Genomic DNA, 18,043 nt, shown 5'->3' with positions numbered 1-18,043 from the left:
TGTCATATCCTGCTTTCCCACGTTCCTCTGTCCATCTAGCTGTGTCCCAGAGATGGCCGTTAGTGTGAATCTCGGAGGGACGCTTCTGCGCTCCCAGAATCCCAGGCAGGGGCCGGCACGTTGCTGTAAGTTCACCCCCAGAGGCTGCTTTTACAGCACACGGGCTTCCACCAGCTTTGAGGGTGCTTACGTGCCGAAGGGAAGCTGAAGAATTTAATCAGTCTTCGTAGCCATTTACTGCTTCATATATTACAAAGCAGAATAGATTATGTCTTAATTACACGCTCTTCGTTCTAAAAGGCTCTGTTCATCTGTGGTGGCCACTAGCAGTTAAATCTATGGAAAACATGTGTCTCATTGCGGAGGTTAATAATGTGTTGGCGATTTTTCCAGGAGCCGAGAAGGTTTCTGTAATCAGGGACAATTGCTACATTGGCTTGAAAAGAGTGACGGGCTGAGTCACTTGACCGTAAACAGGTTGTGGGGAATGTCTGGACGGTCTTGAGTTTCTCATAGTGCTCAGGGTGGGAGCGCAGGGAGGGGGCCCGCAGGGTTTCAGTCCCAGGTCAGGCCCGGAGGAGCTGGGGACCCTGCAGGGCTGTGGCCAGAGTGCAGGGCTCTCCCACAGGCCCTGACTTTTCCCCTCTCCGAGGAAATGCAGCAGACATTTAAATATTTCCAAACCAAACAAGACACCCTGAAGGATTCTCCTCCTGTGGCCCCATCATCTGCCTCAGGCCGGATTTGAAAATATCAAACAAGGCAGGGACAGAGGCAGCTCCGTGGCTCGGCTGGCTCGGAAGAGGACTGGCAGGAAGACAGGACAACAAAGCTCACCCCGTGCTGAGCTTCTGCCCCCAGATGCAGGGGCTGCTTTTAAACACTGCCGAGGCAAGAATGCGGGGTGGTCTTCAAGTCACAGCCGGATGAGGGTCCCGATCTCCCACACTTCCTCCAGGGTCCCAAATACCAAGCCAGGGTGGCCTTGAGGGTTTGAACAAGCCTCTCAGGTTCTCCCCCCGCCCCCACTTGTCTTCAGGTTTCTACGCCTTTTTCGCAGAGTATCCCGTGCCCCGGCTCCTTCTAAAAAGCCTCCTCCTGCTCTCTCCTGCCCCCCACAGTTAAATCAGATTTCACATTTTCATCTGGGCTTTGACGTTAAAGGAAATAAAAGTCCTAGAACCAAACCTGCTCCTGCAGTGGCCTCTTGTTCCATGAGAACTGAGCCTGCTTTGAAATTCTGAAAAGCCTCATCTAATGTCAGCACTGAATTTGGAGGGCAAAAAAAAATGAAAGTTGTAACTTTGGTCTTGTTCTGCACGTAATTGTTAATAGAATCGTGGTTTCTTTCTTTCTTTTGTCATCTTGTTTTCCAAATTAAAATCCCTCAATGACTCAGCCTCTGCTATGGTCTGAGAAACAAAGAGCCATCAGGAGAGCTAGCTTGAGAGAATATCTGGGCTTCAGAAGGCAGATGGAAGGACAGGAAACTGCAGTCCCAGCAAGGGCTGGGCTCTGCTCCCTCTCCCAGGGCTCCCTCTGAGGGCAGGCCTTGTGTCCCCCAAGGCTTTAGGGGACCTTTCAGTTCACTGGAGGAGATGTTGGTGGCAATGAGCCTGGGGGAGTAGACTTTGAATCCTTATGGCTCAGACTCATCCTAGACATTGAAGGCTGGCTCTCCTCTTCTCCACACTTCCCTGAAGTCCCTTTTCAGACTGGGACACATCTCCCAACTCACCTCTCACCAGGACTGGGAATCCTACTTTCTTTCTTTTGGGCAGAACCAGCTTATACCCAGGGTGGGAAGATGGCCCGAGGGCAGATCAGACTGCTCGGTGTGGTATCCCAGGGCACCATGCTTCCGCTGATGGTGTGAGCTCTCTCTGGGGGCTGTCTCAGCCTGGGCATGGCGGGTTCTCACCTGGGCCGTTAGGGGAAAGGGTAGGAATCCTGGAAGTCCCGCTGCCTTTGCCTGGCCTCCTCAGAGCTCTGTGTCTTCATGTGGCATGAAGGTTGGGGATGTCTGCTATGGTGTGGGCTGTGCCTTGGACCATTTATGAGCTTCCTGGACAAATGCCCTGACATCTCATGAATCTCTAGGGTAGACGTTGTGGACACCCTGGAATGCTGGGCATGCCTATTCTTCAGCAAAGACTCCCCCTCCGTAGCTGCCATCCCATCCTTTCCCAATCGCCCAATTCAGACATGTGCAGTCAGGTGGATTTCGGGTTGGGTTTCAGCCCTCCCAGTTGCTAGCTGTGTACTGGTGAATGAGTTTGCTCATCTAGGAAATGGGTTTAATAATAATGCAAACCCTGTAAGACTATTTTAAGGATTGCTAGATTATGCATGCTGGTTAGCAGAGGACCTGAATATCCAGTAACCCCCCAGAGAGCTGCTTCTCCTAACACTCAATGTTCATAATACTGTGTTAACAATACTAGCTTTCCCCAGTTCAAAAAAGGGGGAAAAATCTTTTTTGCTGGTCTTTCTCTTTTGGGAGGTGTGATCCTTGCAGGGCCCATGGCTGATACAGTTTCAGGGACAACCTTGTCCCCTTCCAGGGAATTGTGGAGTAGTGCTTCGGAGGCTTTGCCCAAAAGAATGTAGACTAGCCAGGGGCTAAAGCTGCCCTACATGCCCACTTAAGCGTGTTTTCTAGCTGAAGGAAGCAAAATCTAGCTTCCAGGCCACTCAAAGCTCAAGGGGCTAGATGGAGGGAAGAGGCTGTGCTCCAGTGGCCCAGCTCTCATGAGTACTCTTCAGAGAGCTTGCTTATTCTAAATTGTCTTGGACAGTGCAGAAGGCCCTGGGTTGGAGACCTTAATAAATCAAGTGTATTCTGTCCAGCTGTGAGCTTGGTTTATAATTGTTATGGGTTGAATTGTGTTCCGCCAAAAAGACATATTAGAGCCCTAACTCCCAGTGGCCTTATATGAAGATGGGGTCTTTACAGAGGTCATCAAGTCAAAGTGAGGTCATTAGGGTGGGTGCAAATCCAATATGACTGATGTCCTTATATAAAGGGGAAATTTGGACACAGAGACAGACACACACACAGAGAAGATGACATGAAGACACAGGGAGGAGATGGCCATCTACAAGCCAAGGAGAGAGGCTTCAGATGACACCTTGATTTTGGACTTTTGGTTTCTGAGACTGAGAGGAAAACAAAACAAAACAAAACAAAAAACCTCCTGTTGTTTAAATTACCCAATTTATGGCAGCCTGGGCAAAATTATACTTCTAACTTTCCTGTGCTTCAATTCCTCCATCTGCATACCCTGACAACAGCAACCTTTCTCCCCCCTCTGCTTAGGACTTAGTTAGGACTTGGTTTATATGTAAAATGACAGCAGGCTTTCTGCAGCTCTACCGCACCGTGCTTCAGTGTTTGTGGAAAACCGAGGAACTATATCTTGACCACCTGCATTGTGCCAGGAACTAACTACTTTGTAGCCCTTAATCATCCCACCCATATTCAACCCTGTTGCCTAGTGTAGGAAACTGAGGCACCGCCAACTGAGGAATGCAGTGAGTGGCAGAGCTAAGATTTCAAAAAAGCCAGCTCTGCCTGCCTCAGACATCTCTGCTCTTCATGCCCACCCTGTGCTCAGCGGACAGGGTGTGCTGCTTGGGAGAGACTCATGGAAGAGAAGGTGTGGAGACATTTTCTTTAGCGTACGTCCTCTCTGCAGGAGATATTTTTTAGGGCACAATAAAGGACCGGGTTTCACCCCAACAGCTTGCAGTGGACTGTTCACGGGCATTCTTTGCTATTTCCCTGCTAGTGAAGACCCAGAGCTGATGCATCGTCCTTAGTGTGTTCCTGGCTCAGACACTCCTTGCTTGACTCATTGGTTGACTCACGTCCAGACTGAGGATTTCCTGCTGGTCACCTATCTGATTCCTGTAGGGACTTGGGACTTGCCTGTAAAGAAGGGACTATCCAGAAGGAAGAGGGTATGTCTGTGGTCCACCACACCTGTTCTTATCATTGCAAGGGGACATCCAGTGTTCAGAGGCTGACAGAAGCAGAGCCCACTGGGACCTCGCCACCTGGAGGAGCAGCCAAAGCACTCTCCGAGCGCCATGCCATCAGTAGCCATGCGTGGTTGCGGTGGCGCCCGGAAGCACTGTGCATGACTTGGACAAGTTCGCACTATGCCCTCGCTGCAGCCAGTAGTCTTGTCTATGGCTGGAGCGGGGCTCAGTTTGGTCTGAAAACAAAAGCGACCATTTAACGTAAAACCAACTGCTCTTTACACTTCTGGAATTAGAGGAGGGGAAAGTCCCACCATTAGAAAAAAACCTCAGAAGGTGAATATTACACAGTTGCAGTGAATTTGGGGATTTGGAAAGATGGCAGGTGTGATAAAATGTCAGCCTTTCCTTACTTGGCGCTAAAGCACAACTGGATAGAAGATTGTGTGTCTGAGTATGTTGGTGTATGTGTGTGCCTGTGAGTGCCTCTGTGTTTGTGTGCACGTCTGCCCGTGTGTTTCTTCTTTAAGCAATGGCTCTGCTGCACTTGGCCTCTTCCCCAGTCACGAGGAGGGGTGTGTCCTACCTGACATTATTGCTGGGGCTGGGGCCGAGGACCCCACATCGTTACTGACAGTACCACCATCCAATTAGAATATTGACAACTGCCCTGTGGAAAGTCCCCGGCAGGTGAGGCCCAGGTCCCTGGATTTATCACCCAGATGTCCTAAGCACTGTGACACGTAGCAGTGATGCTGTGATTCTGCATGGCCCCAACTGGCCAGTCCCAGGAGCCCTGCAAGAGGGGTGAGGGCCTCAGCATTCCTTGCTGTCCTTTCTGGTGTTTCCCCCCCACCCCCAACCAATGCCCATGTCCTTACGCTCTGTACCTTCCCTTAACTCAACTTTTCTTCTGGGAAAGAACCTTGGTAAGTTATGCCTGGTGGCCTTGTTGGGCTGTACCTTCGTTCCCTCTAGTTCTGCCCTGAACACAAAGGGAGGCTCTGAGGACAGACCTGCCATTCAGCCAAGCAGGAAAATAGGGCTGGGGCTTCACCTGGGCAGCTTTCAAGGCTCCTGATGTTTCAGTCCCACCCAGAGACTCTGTGTGACTGTGGGGCAAGGCTGGGTATCTCCAACTGAAGGGGTGCAGGGAGGTGATTTGCTAAAGCTGTCCAGGTGGGATGATATATGCCGAAGGGTAGGACATGTGCTTTACCAACAGAGAAACTAGTGTGGACACCAGCTAAACAGCTGGGGTAGCCTTTTCTCATCTGCAAACCAGCAAGCTTGTGTCCATAACACCTTCCTCAAAAGATTTCTGTAGAAATAAACAAAGTAATGTTCATTTGTGCTTGTCAGTCCTGGCCTGAGTGGTAGAAGCACTGTGGGGAACTTTTAAGAATCCTGAGGCCCAGGCCACCACTCCCAAGGCGCCATCTCAGCTGGCAGGGCGGGCAATGGGATGGTCATGGTGGTTTTCAAAGCCCCCTGTGTCCTTCTCCCAGGCACTTGGACAGTGACCCATGGTGCAGATGCCTCCTCAAGTTAAGTATGGACCCTCAAACTGGGAGCATGTTAGGTGATTTAATATCTTTGGAATCCCTATTCAGATGCCAAGTACTGGCTAGTTACCTTGTATTTCAATCTAGTAAAGCAATTCTTTCCTAATAGGAGTTTCTTTCCCTCTCCTTGAAGACTAGCCATTGGCATAGATCATGCTGTGGCTTACCCACTCACCCCGCCCCCCATGGTTTACTGTTGCCTCAGTCTGCTTAGTGCTGAGGGGAACAGATTACAGGGAGCCTGGATGACATGAGGTCGTGGAGACAGAGCCGAGCGTGAGGCTGTGCACATGGACAGGGCCGCCCCGCGGAGGGACCGCACACCAGCCGCTCATGAGCCCACTGCCAGACGCTGCTCCTGGGCCGAGCGTCCATCTCCTCCACAATAAAACAGACTGAGGGTGACAGAGACAGCCTCCCAGGCCATGGGAGGGGCACCAAGGGGAAGTGCTTAGGAAATGGGAGTGGGAGGTCCCAGATAAAGTCCAAATGATAGTAGCCAGAGCCCCCAGTGATGAGGGATTAATTATTTTCTCTGTAGATGAGGGATTGCTTTCAGGGAGTGGGAGAGGAAATGGCAACCCCAATGACGAAGGAGAGGGAGAGGGAGGAGGTCTTCCTCTCCCCACACACTGGAGCCCAACTCAATCTAGTTCAAAGGAGTCTGTGATGTTAGAGGTGCTCCGTCCGTTCTTGGAGGTGGCGTGGTGTGGTCTGGGGGACCAAGCCACTGCCCGGCTCTGGCAGAGGCTCCCTGGCTCTCTTTCCATCTGTAAGACAGCAGCTCCCAAGCTGGAAAAATAGGATGTGATCCTTCTGGAGAGAACGTTGTTGGGGACACAGCCTCCATGCTGCCCCCAGACCTTCCCTCTCTCTTTCCTGCACACATTCATGTCAAGAGGACTGACGAATCGGCACTGGGACAGACACGTCCCCCAGGAACTGGAGAGCTGAATATGTATCAGCTGGATTTCGGTGGACTCAGGGCATTCTGAACTCCAAAAGAACTTCCAGGACTTTCATTTTTTCTCAAATGATCTTCACACCCATGTGCTGTGGCCTTCTCTGGCCCAACGTCTACATCTGTGGTGTTTTTCCTTGCTCAGATAGTGTTTCATAGAGGCAGGTTTGGTAAAATGTATTTCCGTTCCGATAAAATATATTAAAATATATTTCCATTCTAAATAAGTTGGTGCCTGTTTTGAATTAATCGCCACGATGCACAGTAATTAGGTATATGTGAGTCCACCAGACAGTTCTCCCTTTGGGACGGAGGTGCTAATTCCATTTCATACCATAGAGTGGCATATCTATACTGAGCACCTGAAAATTTTCCCAGAAATCAGACATCCACTTTCTAAAATGTAACTCAAGATTATTCTCCTTAAATTCTCTAGAAATTCTGGTAGCAGTTCAGAAAACTTGAGTGTGCACAACTAGAGAATTCACTTACTTCCCCAGAATCCAGGCAGGAGCCAAGTAAAACAAGTACGTGGGCTTTTCAGTCAGTGTCTTGGCATCGCAGGCTTGGACAGATAACAGTGGCCTCCAAGGATGGGAGGCCAGCTTCAAAGCCTGCTTTGCTAGCTTGGGGACAGGGATTCATGAAATATTTTTCACAGACTCCTGCTCTCCAGATCTCTCTCTCTCTCCTGTCTCTGTCTCCTTCCCTCCTTCGTGCCTTCCCCCCTTTTTCCCTCCCTCTCTCTTCCCCCCTCCTTCTCACATTCCTATTTCCTCCCTCTTCCTCCATCTCTCTGTCTTTCTCCCTCTGTCTCTCTCTTCTTTCTGCCCACCCCTCATGATTCTGCCTGACTCGTTTATATTTAGGAATCACTATTTCTATACGTGGAGATCACAGCTTCCTTTGTTCACCTTCTCTGTGTTCCACCCTTAAAAGAGTTTATAACTAATAAAGGATTTCTTTTCCTGCTTGCTCCAAACACCACCTCCTTCCAAGGGGAGAATTCCAATATCGTGCTGTGTGTAAGTACCTAGACTTATTGCTCTACGGAGGCAGGTAGACCCTACTGATTCCACCTGACTTGTCTTTGCAAAGTTTATTGAAATAAAACAAGAGGCCTCATCACTTTGGATAAAAATGGGCAGGTTCTATTTTCAGATGCAGGGCTCAAAATTAGGTGTTGTATTTTCCCAGTAATCAATCACGGAGGTATTTGGGTGAACAAACTATTAAAAAAGAAAAAGAAAAAAAAAAAAACCCTTTTAGCTCTTTNCCTAACTAATTAATGGACTAGCCTCAACACCCACCCATCTGAACCTATATCTGTAATTCAGACTGCGTTTCTCAACCTGTGGTTTTCAAAGTGTGGTCCCTGGACCAACATCATCAGCATCACCTGTGAATTTATTAGCAATAGAACCGTTTGAGCCCTTCTCCAAACAGAGTCAAAACCTGGGGGTGGGCCCAGCAGCCTATGTTTATGAAGCCCTCCAAGTGATTCTGATTCAGAGTGAAGAATGCCATTGTACTGTGTCTGCGATGTTGCTGGAAATTCTTACATGCGATGTCGGCTTTAAAAAGAGTGAAACGGGGGGTAGCCTGGCTGGTTGAGTCCATAGAGCATGGGACTCCTGATCTCAGGGTCGTGAGTTCAAGCCCCACATTGGCCACAGAGCTTACTTTAAAAAAAAAAAGAAAGATGAGGGGCGCCTGTGTGGCGCAGTCATTAAGCGTCTGCCTTCGGCTCAGGGCGTGATCCCGGCGTTATGGGATTGAGCCCCACATCAGGCTCCTCCGCTGTGAGCCTGCTTCTACCTCTCCCACTCCCCCTGCTTGTGTTCCCTCTCTTGCTGGCTGTCTCTATCTCTGTGAAATAAATAAAATCTTAAAAAAAAAATAAAAGAAAGAAAGAAAGATGTGAAATGAGCCAAAATCAGAAAGTGCGGGTTGAACCCGTGATAGTCATGACCTACTGTAAATAGGATCAACATCCCCACATTATAGGGATATGAAAAAGCTCCATAAAATGGGTCAAGCTCCTACACAGCTTGAAACCACCGTGAATTACTGCGTGCCTGCGTCTCCTTGCGCCACTAGGGGGCGTGCTAGCCTTTCCAAAGCGTTCACCCGGAGAGACTCAGCGTTTTTTGTCTTTGAGGTCCTGTCATTCTCTGTATAAACAAGTTACGTTCAAGTGTTTAGGATATAAATTACGACCATGCCGGCTGCCTCGGAAGGAATGTAAACACAGCACTGTGGTCGGAGCAAACTCCGAAACTGACTTCATAATTTATAGCAGGCCCTTGTGTAGCTCAGTATAAAAGGGGGAAAAAGCCCTATTTAACTGCAAATATGATAATGGAGACATAAAAAACATGTTTAAATCACTGCTTAATTTTGGAAAATATAGAAAGGAAACCTAAGGATTAGGAAGATGGTTAAGACTTTTGAAAACAAGATGTTTTACTAATGAGACCGTCTTTGGACTTAAATTTTCTCTTGGAATACAAAAACCTTCTGTGTGAGATATCTACTGAGTGGTATTAAGGGCCTGGCAACTGATACGGGGGGGGGGGGGGTGAAAGACCTTTTAGGGAATGAGAAACAAAGGTGAGTTTGCAAAAGCAAAAGCAAAACCAGAAAACAAAATACCACCCCTCAGTTGGGAAAGAAAACCCGCAGCTTGATCATGGGTTGAGAACCTTCTTGTTCCTCCTTAGATTGACTGTTGCCAAGGCTGCCCATGATTTTGAAGGACTGTTTGGAGGAGGGCTGGTAAAAAAAAAAAAAAGAAGAAGAAGAAGAAGGAGGAGGAGGAGGAGGAGGAGGAGGAGGAAGAGGAGGAGGAAAGAAAAAAAGGAAAGAAAAGAAAAACAGAAAAAAAAAGGTGTCCTGCTGCTTGGTTGGCTTATTTTCTCTCTTTTGAGCCCAGAGCTTTACCAGCCGGGCCTGTAGCACTGAGATCGGGGAAGCTTGGGATATCAAGCAAGGAAAAGGGGCTCTGAGGGAATCCCTGAAGGCGATTCCTTGTTAAAAGGAAAGAGGGAGCAAGGGGGACAAGGGAGGATGGGCAGAGGTGGGTGGCGGTTCAGAATGCTCCTGCTAAGCAGGGTTGACCAGGCTCTGAATTGGGGGTGGGGACAGACAGCAGCCACAGAACACCAGTTGAGGACGAGTACCTGCTTCTGTTACTCTCCAAGGAAATTAAAAGATCTGCATGGTCACAGACTGCCCGCTACCGCTCCATAGCCACCCCTCTCTGGACTCTTTAGGATCGGACCACCACCCACTAACAAAATGTGATCACCACTCATACAAAACTGTGACTTGCAAAGGGGAAGCTGGTCCTGTTCTCTGAACACCTACCCCTTGACCACCACTCAGCCCAGCCCTAGGTGGTGACTTTCCACTCTGCCCGTCACTCCCTGCCAGTGGGGAAGGGGAAGGAGCAAAAAGCAAAACTCTCCCTGGCCACAGGAAAGAGAACAAAAGGGGCACAAAACTTGGTTTCCTCAAATCAGACTCTTGCCTTCATTATCTTGCCTGGTTTTCTTTTAAGTTCCTTTCACCTTCTGGTTTTTGTTTAGCCAGAAGGAGCTAGGGTGAAGGAAAGAAAGAACAGAAAAAGTTCCTTCTTCTCTTTCTCTCCTGAGAAGACCCACAATCAGAACCTGGCCTGTGTTACTCAAGGCACAGACCCCACACCATGTCAATTATACAACTTGGGAAAAAAAAAAAAAAAAACAACTCAACAGTGTAGAGTTGCATTGCTGGCTGGTGGAGAAGAGAGCCTGGTGATCCCAGGATGCCCGTGGAGGAAATAGATCCCTAAAACAGCTATTTGTTATATATATTTTATTGAAAAAATTTTACATCAAAATAGTTTGGCAAACTGTAAAAGTATACATAAGTGCAAATATATCCTCCTTTTAAAATACAAGCAAAGTGTGAGTATACACGAAAATCATAAAAATATCTTTAAAATATGGTGGTAGAAAACAACCTTGTAAAAAAACGTTGTATTGTCACAATACTGAAAACCACTTTCTTAAACTAGACACATTGTTTCTAAATACTTTCTTAATAATGTTCTTTGGCACCTGTATCCAAACTTAGTGTTTGGCAAAACAGAACTCTCTTACTTGGCTAGGCAACAAGATGAGGCTTTCTTGAAGTCTTGTGCTTAGCACTGCCTTTTTGAAAAGCACAAAAATTTTCATAGACGAAGAAAAACACACACACACAACTTGCGTTTTTCAGACCCTGATGACTGAAGGTAATGAAGATCCCAGAGTTACATGTTTATGTGTTTCATGTGGTAACTTTTTACCATCTCCGCTAAAAAGCTGAGTTCTCAGTTGGCTCTCTCCCTCATGGGGAGCCCGCACATATTCGTATTAGGGCCATTACTTTGCCAGGGGGTGTCCTTCTACCAATGGTAGCCGAGTATCAGTGAACAGCGCTGGCCTGGGGATTCTGGCTAAGTGACTGGAGTGCTACTTACTGCTAGCCCCGTGCATACTGGGGAGTCCACCTCCGTTCATTCTGCCCTGCAGAAGAGAGAGCAGAGAGTGGCCTTGGCGTGGCCTCCCTCCCTCCATTCACATGACGCAGGGCTTAATATCCTGGCACACACTCTGGTGGTGGTGATGGTGATAATATGGTCCGCTTGCAGAGGGATGGAAAGAAGAAATGCCATTAAAGTTGAGGACAAAATCTTTCCTGTCACACACTGGGGTAGAGTGATGCTGGTATCGAGGCAGTCCCACTGAAAGAAGAAAGAAAAGGAAAACTCTTCAGAAACAGCCATCCAGCTGACGATGCGACATATCATTTTTTAAATTTTAATTTAACTCATGCCTTATTTTGACTCAGGGTAAGAAAGGGGTTGATGTGTCTTTTTGCCTATTGTTATAAAACTGGTAGAGCAAACCCACCTCCAGAAATTTCTCAAAGTTTCAAACTGGGTCGTAGGAGGTCTCTGCCATCCCTGTGTTTTGTTTTGATGTGCCCCTACACACAGAGCACGGTCCTCCTCTAAACCGGGTTCCAGTGTGCCTGAATTCCCCTATTATTCCTGGAGCGTCAGGAACGCTCTAACCGCGGAGCAAGCATCCGCGCGGGCACCATTTAACCCACGCTCTCTGCCGGGCGCCCCAATCCCAGGGCTCCAGGCCCTTGCTGCCAGAGCCCCTGCTGCAGAGGCCAAGCCCCCTGCCCCAGAAACACCACTGTCGCCCTCACTTCTAGTTTCGAGCCTCCTGCCTATTTCTCTAGGCCCTGTCCGAGTAGCAGACCACAGCAGGGATATTCACTGTGCCCAAAAGAGGTGACAGGAAACAATCTCTTTGCAAGACAAAGGGACTGGAAAGAATGTGCCGGTCGTCTTAAGTTCCGAAAGTCTCAGGCTTCCTTTGGAGAAGCCGGGACTCCAGGGAGCAATTAATGCTCTTCGATAGGCGCTCAGCTGCGGACCCTTCGCACATCGAGGTGTCAGGCAGCGCGGGGAGCCCCTTAGAGAGCTCCGGGATGGCAGAGGACAGAGAAGGCTCTCACTCCACTCCTCCGGGGCCGCTCCTCTGCCGAGGCTCAGAGCCGGGCCGCTGGGCGCCAACCCGCTGCCGACTTTTGCTTTTGCTTTCTCGGCGCCTCCCGGCCCCGGGGCGCAACTGGCCGGCGGTGTCCCGAGCGCGCGGGGTCCGGACTTCTCCCGGATGGAGTCTCTTTCCGCGCCGGGCTTGGTGAGGCCTCTTCGCCTGCGTCTTTTCTAGGTACCCGCTGCTTGTGGGACCATAAATTGCACGTTGGGAGACGGGCCGGATTCGATTTTTGAGTGCGTGAAAACCGTACTCGCCCGCCCGCGGCGCTCGCGCACTGCTCTCACCGCCTTGGCCTGGCAGCATCCCAGGGCTTACGGCGAGACCAGGCTGACTTGAGCGGTCGCTGACTTGGGCCACGTTTGTTGCCCGGTAGCACCTATTGTCGCCAAAGGCGCGCTGCATTGCTCTCCGAGGGCAGCAACAGGTCCACACGCCCCAGGTGTGAGCATGTCGCTCTGCACACAGGTGCCTTCACCCATCACGTTACAGCGCGCCTGTGTGCCAGTTCTAAGAGCTCAAAATAGCGGGCCCCGGCAGGACCCAGAGCTAGAGCTCATACGTTACGACCGACCGAAGGCCGCCATCAGCTCTTTGATGTGACCAGAGAGAGAGAAAAGCCCCAGCTCCTTCTTGAAAGACTCGCTGTACTAAACGAGGGGTGCGGGGCCTCCCTGAGCACGCGGGCCTTGGTCGCCCCATCCCAAGTGAGACCGCGCAGCCCGCGTGGGTGTGCTGTATGTGTGCACGCGTGTATGCTGCGGGGAACCTTCTTGGACCACAGCCTCGGCCTGCTCGGCCTTCTAGCTCCTAGCTGGGCCATAGTCTCTCGGCGGGCCGCCGTCCACGAGCCGCGCACTCCTAAACAGGCCCCGCCGCGCGCCCGCGCACCCAGCCTGCTCCTGCTGAGCCCCCACCTCTCATCCGCCTGGGGGCTGCCAACTAGGACGTGCGGAAGAGAGGAACGGGAGGCAGAGGACGAGGGAAGAAGGGGCAGGGCGTCCTGGTCGGGCCTCGGCCCCAGTCATGGCCTCCCCAGCATACCCAGGCTCTGCGCAAAAGTAACTCCCCGGGGAAGGCCGCTGCGGGAGGCCGGCCTGCTCCCGCTCCACCGTTTTTGTTCTCCAAGTGTTGTGCTTCTGGATCCGCGAATTTCTGGGACTTGTGCGCGAGCTGGGGTGTGTTGGATGGGGCGAGGGCGGCCTCAAAGAACAATCGTAAGTCTCCTTCTTGCAAGTTCTTTTGTTTTTAACTTTTCGGGTACTGTTTCAGAGCAGCTGCAAAACCTCGAAGTCTGGGTTCAAACTGAGTAGGGCCTGCTTGGAGAGGGGGAATGGAGAACACTGGGAAGGCAGCGGGCAGGGCGGGGAGAGGAGCAGTGGGCAGGAGAACGGGGGAGTGGGCGCCGCCCGGGGTGAGCGGTGATTGACAGCCAGTCCCAGGGGATTAAAAAAAATGAGAGGGAAAGGTCGTCTGTATTGGTTACTTGTTGAAATTCCCATAAAAATTGAACAAGACTCTGCTCTCAGTGGGTTAAGTCAGGCTAAAATCCTCTCCGGTGTGGTCCTGCCGAGACTGTCTTTGTTTAGTTAACCTCTGAGACCCGCATTTAAAAGGCCTATTTGGGAAATTTCACCATCCAGGGAAGCAACATCTTTTGCCCATTTCTGGGCTTCCCGTCTCCCCTGCAGCTCTTGTCTCACACTGATTCACGAACATATAACGTGTGCATCATCTTCTGAGCCTTTTTCTAATTGGGGTGAGAGGTAAGAGTGAGCTAGAACGGCATTTGATAGACGGATTAGCCTGATTTTAGTCTGCAGCCTGTGGGTGCTTCAGAAAGGTTAATATGAAAGAATTTATCTCCACTGTCCGATAAACCTGGTTAAATATTCAAATTCCCTCCTCCACCCCATCTGTCCCCTCCCACCTTTCATCGCCTTTGGCAAGTCAATAAATTTTCATAATCTTCAACCAACAAAATTTACACCAGCAACACAAGTGAAGTCCAAGAGGCGAGTATTTCTCAGGAGAGTCATAACGTGGGCCTCAGATCCTCCTGGCCTAGGACACATTCATGTCATCAATGTAGGTCCACTGTGTTGGGAAGCAAGGGACTCCTGAAAAGGCTGGTGCCCCTCTCCACTAGTAACACCTCCCTCCTGTGAAAGATCCTGGGTCCCCCCTCTGCTTTCTTCTCTGCCCCTCCCTCATTTCCCCTCCTCTCAGCTCTTGCCCAGTTGCAACCCCTCCCCACCCACACCCTCAGCATACAGAACATCTCCCTTTCTGACGTTTACTTTGGGAGGAAAGCAACAGCAAACAAACCAAACACATGTGCGCGCACACACACATACACACACAAAGGGAAGTAGACACAGCTCCTTGGCCAGGCTCCCCAAAGACCACATGCCTTCTCTCTAAGCTAAGTGGGGCCTGAGACTTGGGACCTGCAGTCCATAGGGACACCCTGGCACCCTAGCAAGGCAGGCGACTTTGCACCATCCTCCTGGCAGTGCAAATCCTGGAGGCCCAGCTCTTGGCCAAGGGTATGAGAGAGGGCAGTATGACCTCAATCCTCTCCCCTCCATGAATAAGGTTCCCACTTCCCCAACCACCCATTCCTCCCAGCGCCCTCAGACTCCCAGGCTGCGGCGACCCTGTGGAAGTTGCAGTAGCCGTGGAGCCTGGAAGCCTTAGAGGCGCCCACTGCGTTCGTTACCTGAGAGGTCCTCGCGGGCGTTCTGGTGCAGGTAGCTCTGCTCCAGCGAGTAGGAGGACATGCTCGAATGCAGGCCTGCCGAGGCCGCGGGGTTGCTGCTTGGCGTCAGGGAGGGCGGCTGCTTGAGGTAAGGCGAGGCGCCGGGCGAGCTCCAGTGCGCCGCGGGGCTCGTGTAGGGAGAGTGGCACTCGATGGCGCTCGCCATGGCTGGGGACGAGGGCACTGGGCTGCTGCTGCTGTCCGGGCCGTAGTCCCCTCCGCCGCCGCCCCCAGCCGCGCCGACACCCCCAGGCCCGGCGGGGACGGGGCAACTGGCCATGTAGGTGGAGCCCGGGTTGGGCGACATGTGCGGGACGTGATGGTGATGGTGGTGGTGCGGGTGCGCGTGGCCCGGGGCGCCTGTGCTGGCGTCGTAGCCCGCGGGCATCATGTCGAGGCCGCCGTAGCCGCCCTGCCCGTGGCAACCGAGCGGCGCCGAGGGGGGGGCCTGGAAGTCGAAGCCCTGTGGCAGCAGCGAGGCCCCGAAGCCCAAGCCGCTCACTACGCGGTGGTACATGGGCTTGAGCGCTTGGCATTTCCGCCTGAAGCCGCGGGGCCGGCGGCGGAACGAGCCCTCCTCGAACATGAACTCACTGGCCGGGTCGATGGTCCAGTAGTGACCCTTGCCGGGTCGCCCGAGGCCCTTGGGCAGCTTGATGAAACACTCGTTGAGCGAGAGGTTGTGGCGCACCGAGTTCTTCCAGCCCTGGTAGGCGCCGCGGAAGAAGGGGAAGCGCGCCTGCAGGAACTGGTAGATCTCGCTGAGCGTCAGGCGCTTGCTGGGCGAACTCTGTATGGCCATGACGATGAGCGCGATGTACGAGTAGGGAGGCTTCTCTGGCCGCCGCAGCCCCGAGCTCGCCTTCTTGGCGCCCCCGCTCCCGGCGCCCGCGCTGCCGCCGCCGCCCGCGCTCTTGCAGGCGGCCGAGGAGGCACTGGCCGAGTTCGAGGAGGAGGAGGAGGAGGCACAGGAGGCGGAGGACGACGACGACGACGACGAGGTGGTCTCCAGGGCGGCGGCGGCGGGCGGCGGGCTCATTAAGGCGGCCTGGAGTGCGCCGGGGGCCGGGCTGCACGCGCGGCGGAGCGGGGCCGGAGGCGGGCGCGGCGGGGGCGGCGGCGGCCCGCCCTCGGTGGTCATCTGGGACCCGGGAGCGAGGCCGGGCCGCGGGGGCGGGCCCGGGGCCGGGAGCGGAGGCGCCGGAACGGGGTCGGCCCAGAAGCCCGGCAAGCGCCCTAGTCCGCCGCCCGGGCTGCAGCGGTGGCCACTCCGAGCCAGCGCTTCGGCGTCGCCTCCCTCAGCTCCGCTGGGGCTTCTGGCGGCGGCGGCGGCGGCGGGCCGGAGGCAACGCCCGGCGCATCCCTCCCCTGAGCCTCGGGCCCCTGTCTTGCGCAACGGCCTACGGGCCGTGGAACCAAAGCGGCCGGGCGCCGGGCGGCTGCGCCCACGAGCTGGGACCACGGCAGGAACCCCGGGGACGAGTCCGACGTCTCCCTTCAGGAGCGCTTCTCGCTCTGTCTCTCAGACTTCCTCCCTCCCGCGCCCTCCCCCCGGCCGCCCTCCCTCCCTCCCTCGCTCCCTCCCTCGCTCCCTCCACCCCACCCCGCCCTGCCCCCTCCACGCTCCGCGCCGCCTTGGGGAGGGCGCGTTCGGCCTCAGCGCTCACTCCTCCCCCCTCCCAACCTGGCGGCAGGCTCCGTCTCTTATCTCGCTCTTCTCTCTCCAGGGTTCTCCTCGGCCTTTTAATTCCTCTCCCGGCCACTTTCCCTCTCACCTACCCACCCTCTTTCAAACCGAGGGACCGAAGACTAAGTCACGTTTTGCTAGGACGACGCCCATCCCCAGCAAAACTCGACCACCTATATATAACTCTATGAGATCTTCTTTCTCGTCGCCTCTTACAGTACCCCTGCCTCCCATCCCAGAGACCAGCCACCCCCTTCGGAGCGGACCCACCTATTCTTCCCGTCTCCCCCCTCCTCCCCCTTCTCGCTCTCCTCCTCCTCCCCCTCCCCCTCAACTCACCCCCACCGCGTCTCCGTCCTCCACCTACTGCTGGCTCATCCCGGGCCGAGCGGTGCTGCCGCTGGTGCTGGGGCTGCCGCCGCCGCCGGGAGCCTCCTTAGCTGCCTTCCCCCCGTGCCCGCATTGACACCATCTGTCAACTTCATTTAGACATTACAGCCCTCAGCCACACGCCAGGGTGCCACACGCCCAAAGGTAAAGTGCCAATCCTCTCTCTTTCTGACAGGGCCTGTAGGCTCCGCAACAGTTGCTAGTGGAGGGCGAGAAGCCGAGGCGCTGCAGAGCACCCCCCCCCCTCCGCTGCTGAAACGATCATGAACAGTTTTGGAACTTTGAGAAGACCGGTGTAGATAGAGAAAATTCAGCCAAGGTTTAGAGACTCTGGAAGAACAGTCGAATAGGATGCATGTTTGCGTTGGTTTCCACTTCCTTTCCGTTTTCCACTTGATGTTTTGAAGAAAAAAAAAAAAAGGAAAGGAAGGAAGGAAGGAGAAAAGAAAGGAAGAGAAATGAGAAAGAAGGCTGACACTGAGTGAGATAAGTGAGGTAGCTGTATTTACAGTGGGTCCTGAAGGGGTGTGTACTGTCACTAGGTTTGCCTCCTCGGTCTCCTGTTGTCCACCAAAAATGCTGTGCCATCTCCAAGCTGCCTTATGTAGAACACTCCACCCAGTGTGGCTAATTCCTCTCTAAGTATGAGAGAGGCTGGGAGAGAGGATGTGCCCTCGGGAGGAATCACTTCCAATGAGACCCGACAGTTAGTTATTGGATTACACGTGCAAGGAAATGTAGTCTGACCAGGGACAAGGGCTGGAAGTGGGAGGAGGAGAGCCCGAGGCCTGGGAGCTGGCTGGGCCACACAAGGGCTGATGCAGGAGGCCCAGAAGGGGACGTGCTGCAGACCAGAGGACCAAATGGGAGGCTGGGCTGGGCACACCTCTGTGTCTACTCTGAAGGCACGAAGGTGCAAGGATTTGTGCTGGGGAGCCTGGGGAGAGGGTTAGGATGAGAGCATCTGAGACATGGGTCTGGGATCCAGAGAAAGGCCAGCTGCAAAGAGCCTTGAAACAGAACTGAGGCAGGTTTTGAGGGGATGGCACTAGCTATCTGTGCCCCTGGAGATACTAAATAGAGTATCTGCTCCTG

At 52.9% G+C, this 18,043-nt stretch overlaps 1 protein-coding gene across 1 annotated transcript; it reads right to left on the bottom strand.

Moving 5' to 3' along the window:
- Positions 1 to 9,370: 9,370 nt before the first annotated feature.
- Positions 9,371 to 16,012, bottom strand: FOXF2 (forkhead box F2). Its single transcript, XM_040645212.1, has 2 exons — positions 14,833 to 16,012; positions 9,371 to 11,281 (listed from the first exon to the last, which is right to left on the bottom strand). The coding sequence occupies exons 1-2, from the start codon at positions 16,010 to 16,012 to the stop codon at positions 11,115 to 11,117; spliced, it is 1,347 nt and encodes a 448-aa protein (XP_040501146.1). The 3' UTR covers positions 9,371 to 11,114.
- Positions 16,013 to 18,043: the final 2,031 nt, after the last annotated feature.

The sequence above is a fragment of the Ursus maritimus genome, unplaced genomic scaffold (genome assembly GCF_017311325.1).
Source record: "Ursus maritimus isolate PB19 unplaced genomic scaffold, ASM1731132v1 scaffold_30, whole genome shotgun sequence".
NCBI lineage: Eukaryota > Metazoa > Chordata > Mammalia > Carnivora > Ursidae > Ursus > Ursus maritimus.
Note: the sequence above shows the minus strand (reverse complement) of the source record. Positions and strands in the feature narration are given on the sequence as shown.

Bases quoted from the DNA above. Each gene is read 5' to 3' on its own strand.
- FOXF2 (XM_040645212.1), bottom strand. From the start codon at position 16,012: ATGACCACCGAGGGCGGGCCGCCGCCGCCCCCGCCGCGCCCGCCTCCG. The intron at 11,282-14,832 runs GTAACGAACGCA...TTCTTCTTTCAG, and splicing joins CGCCCGCGAGGACCTCTCAG to TGGGACTGCCTCGATACCAG.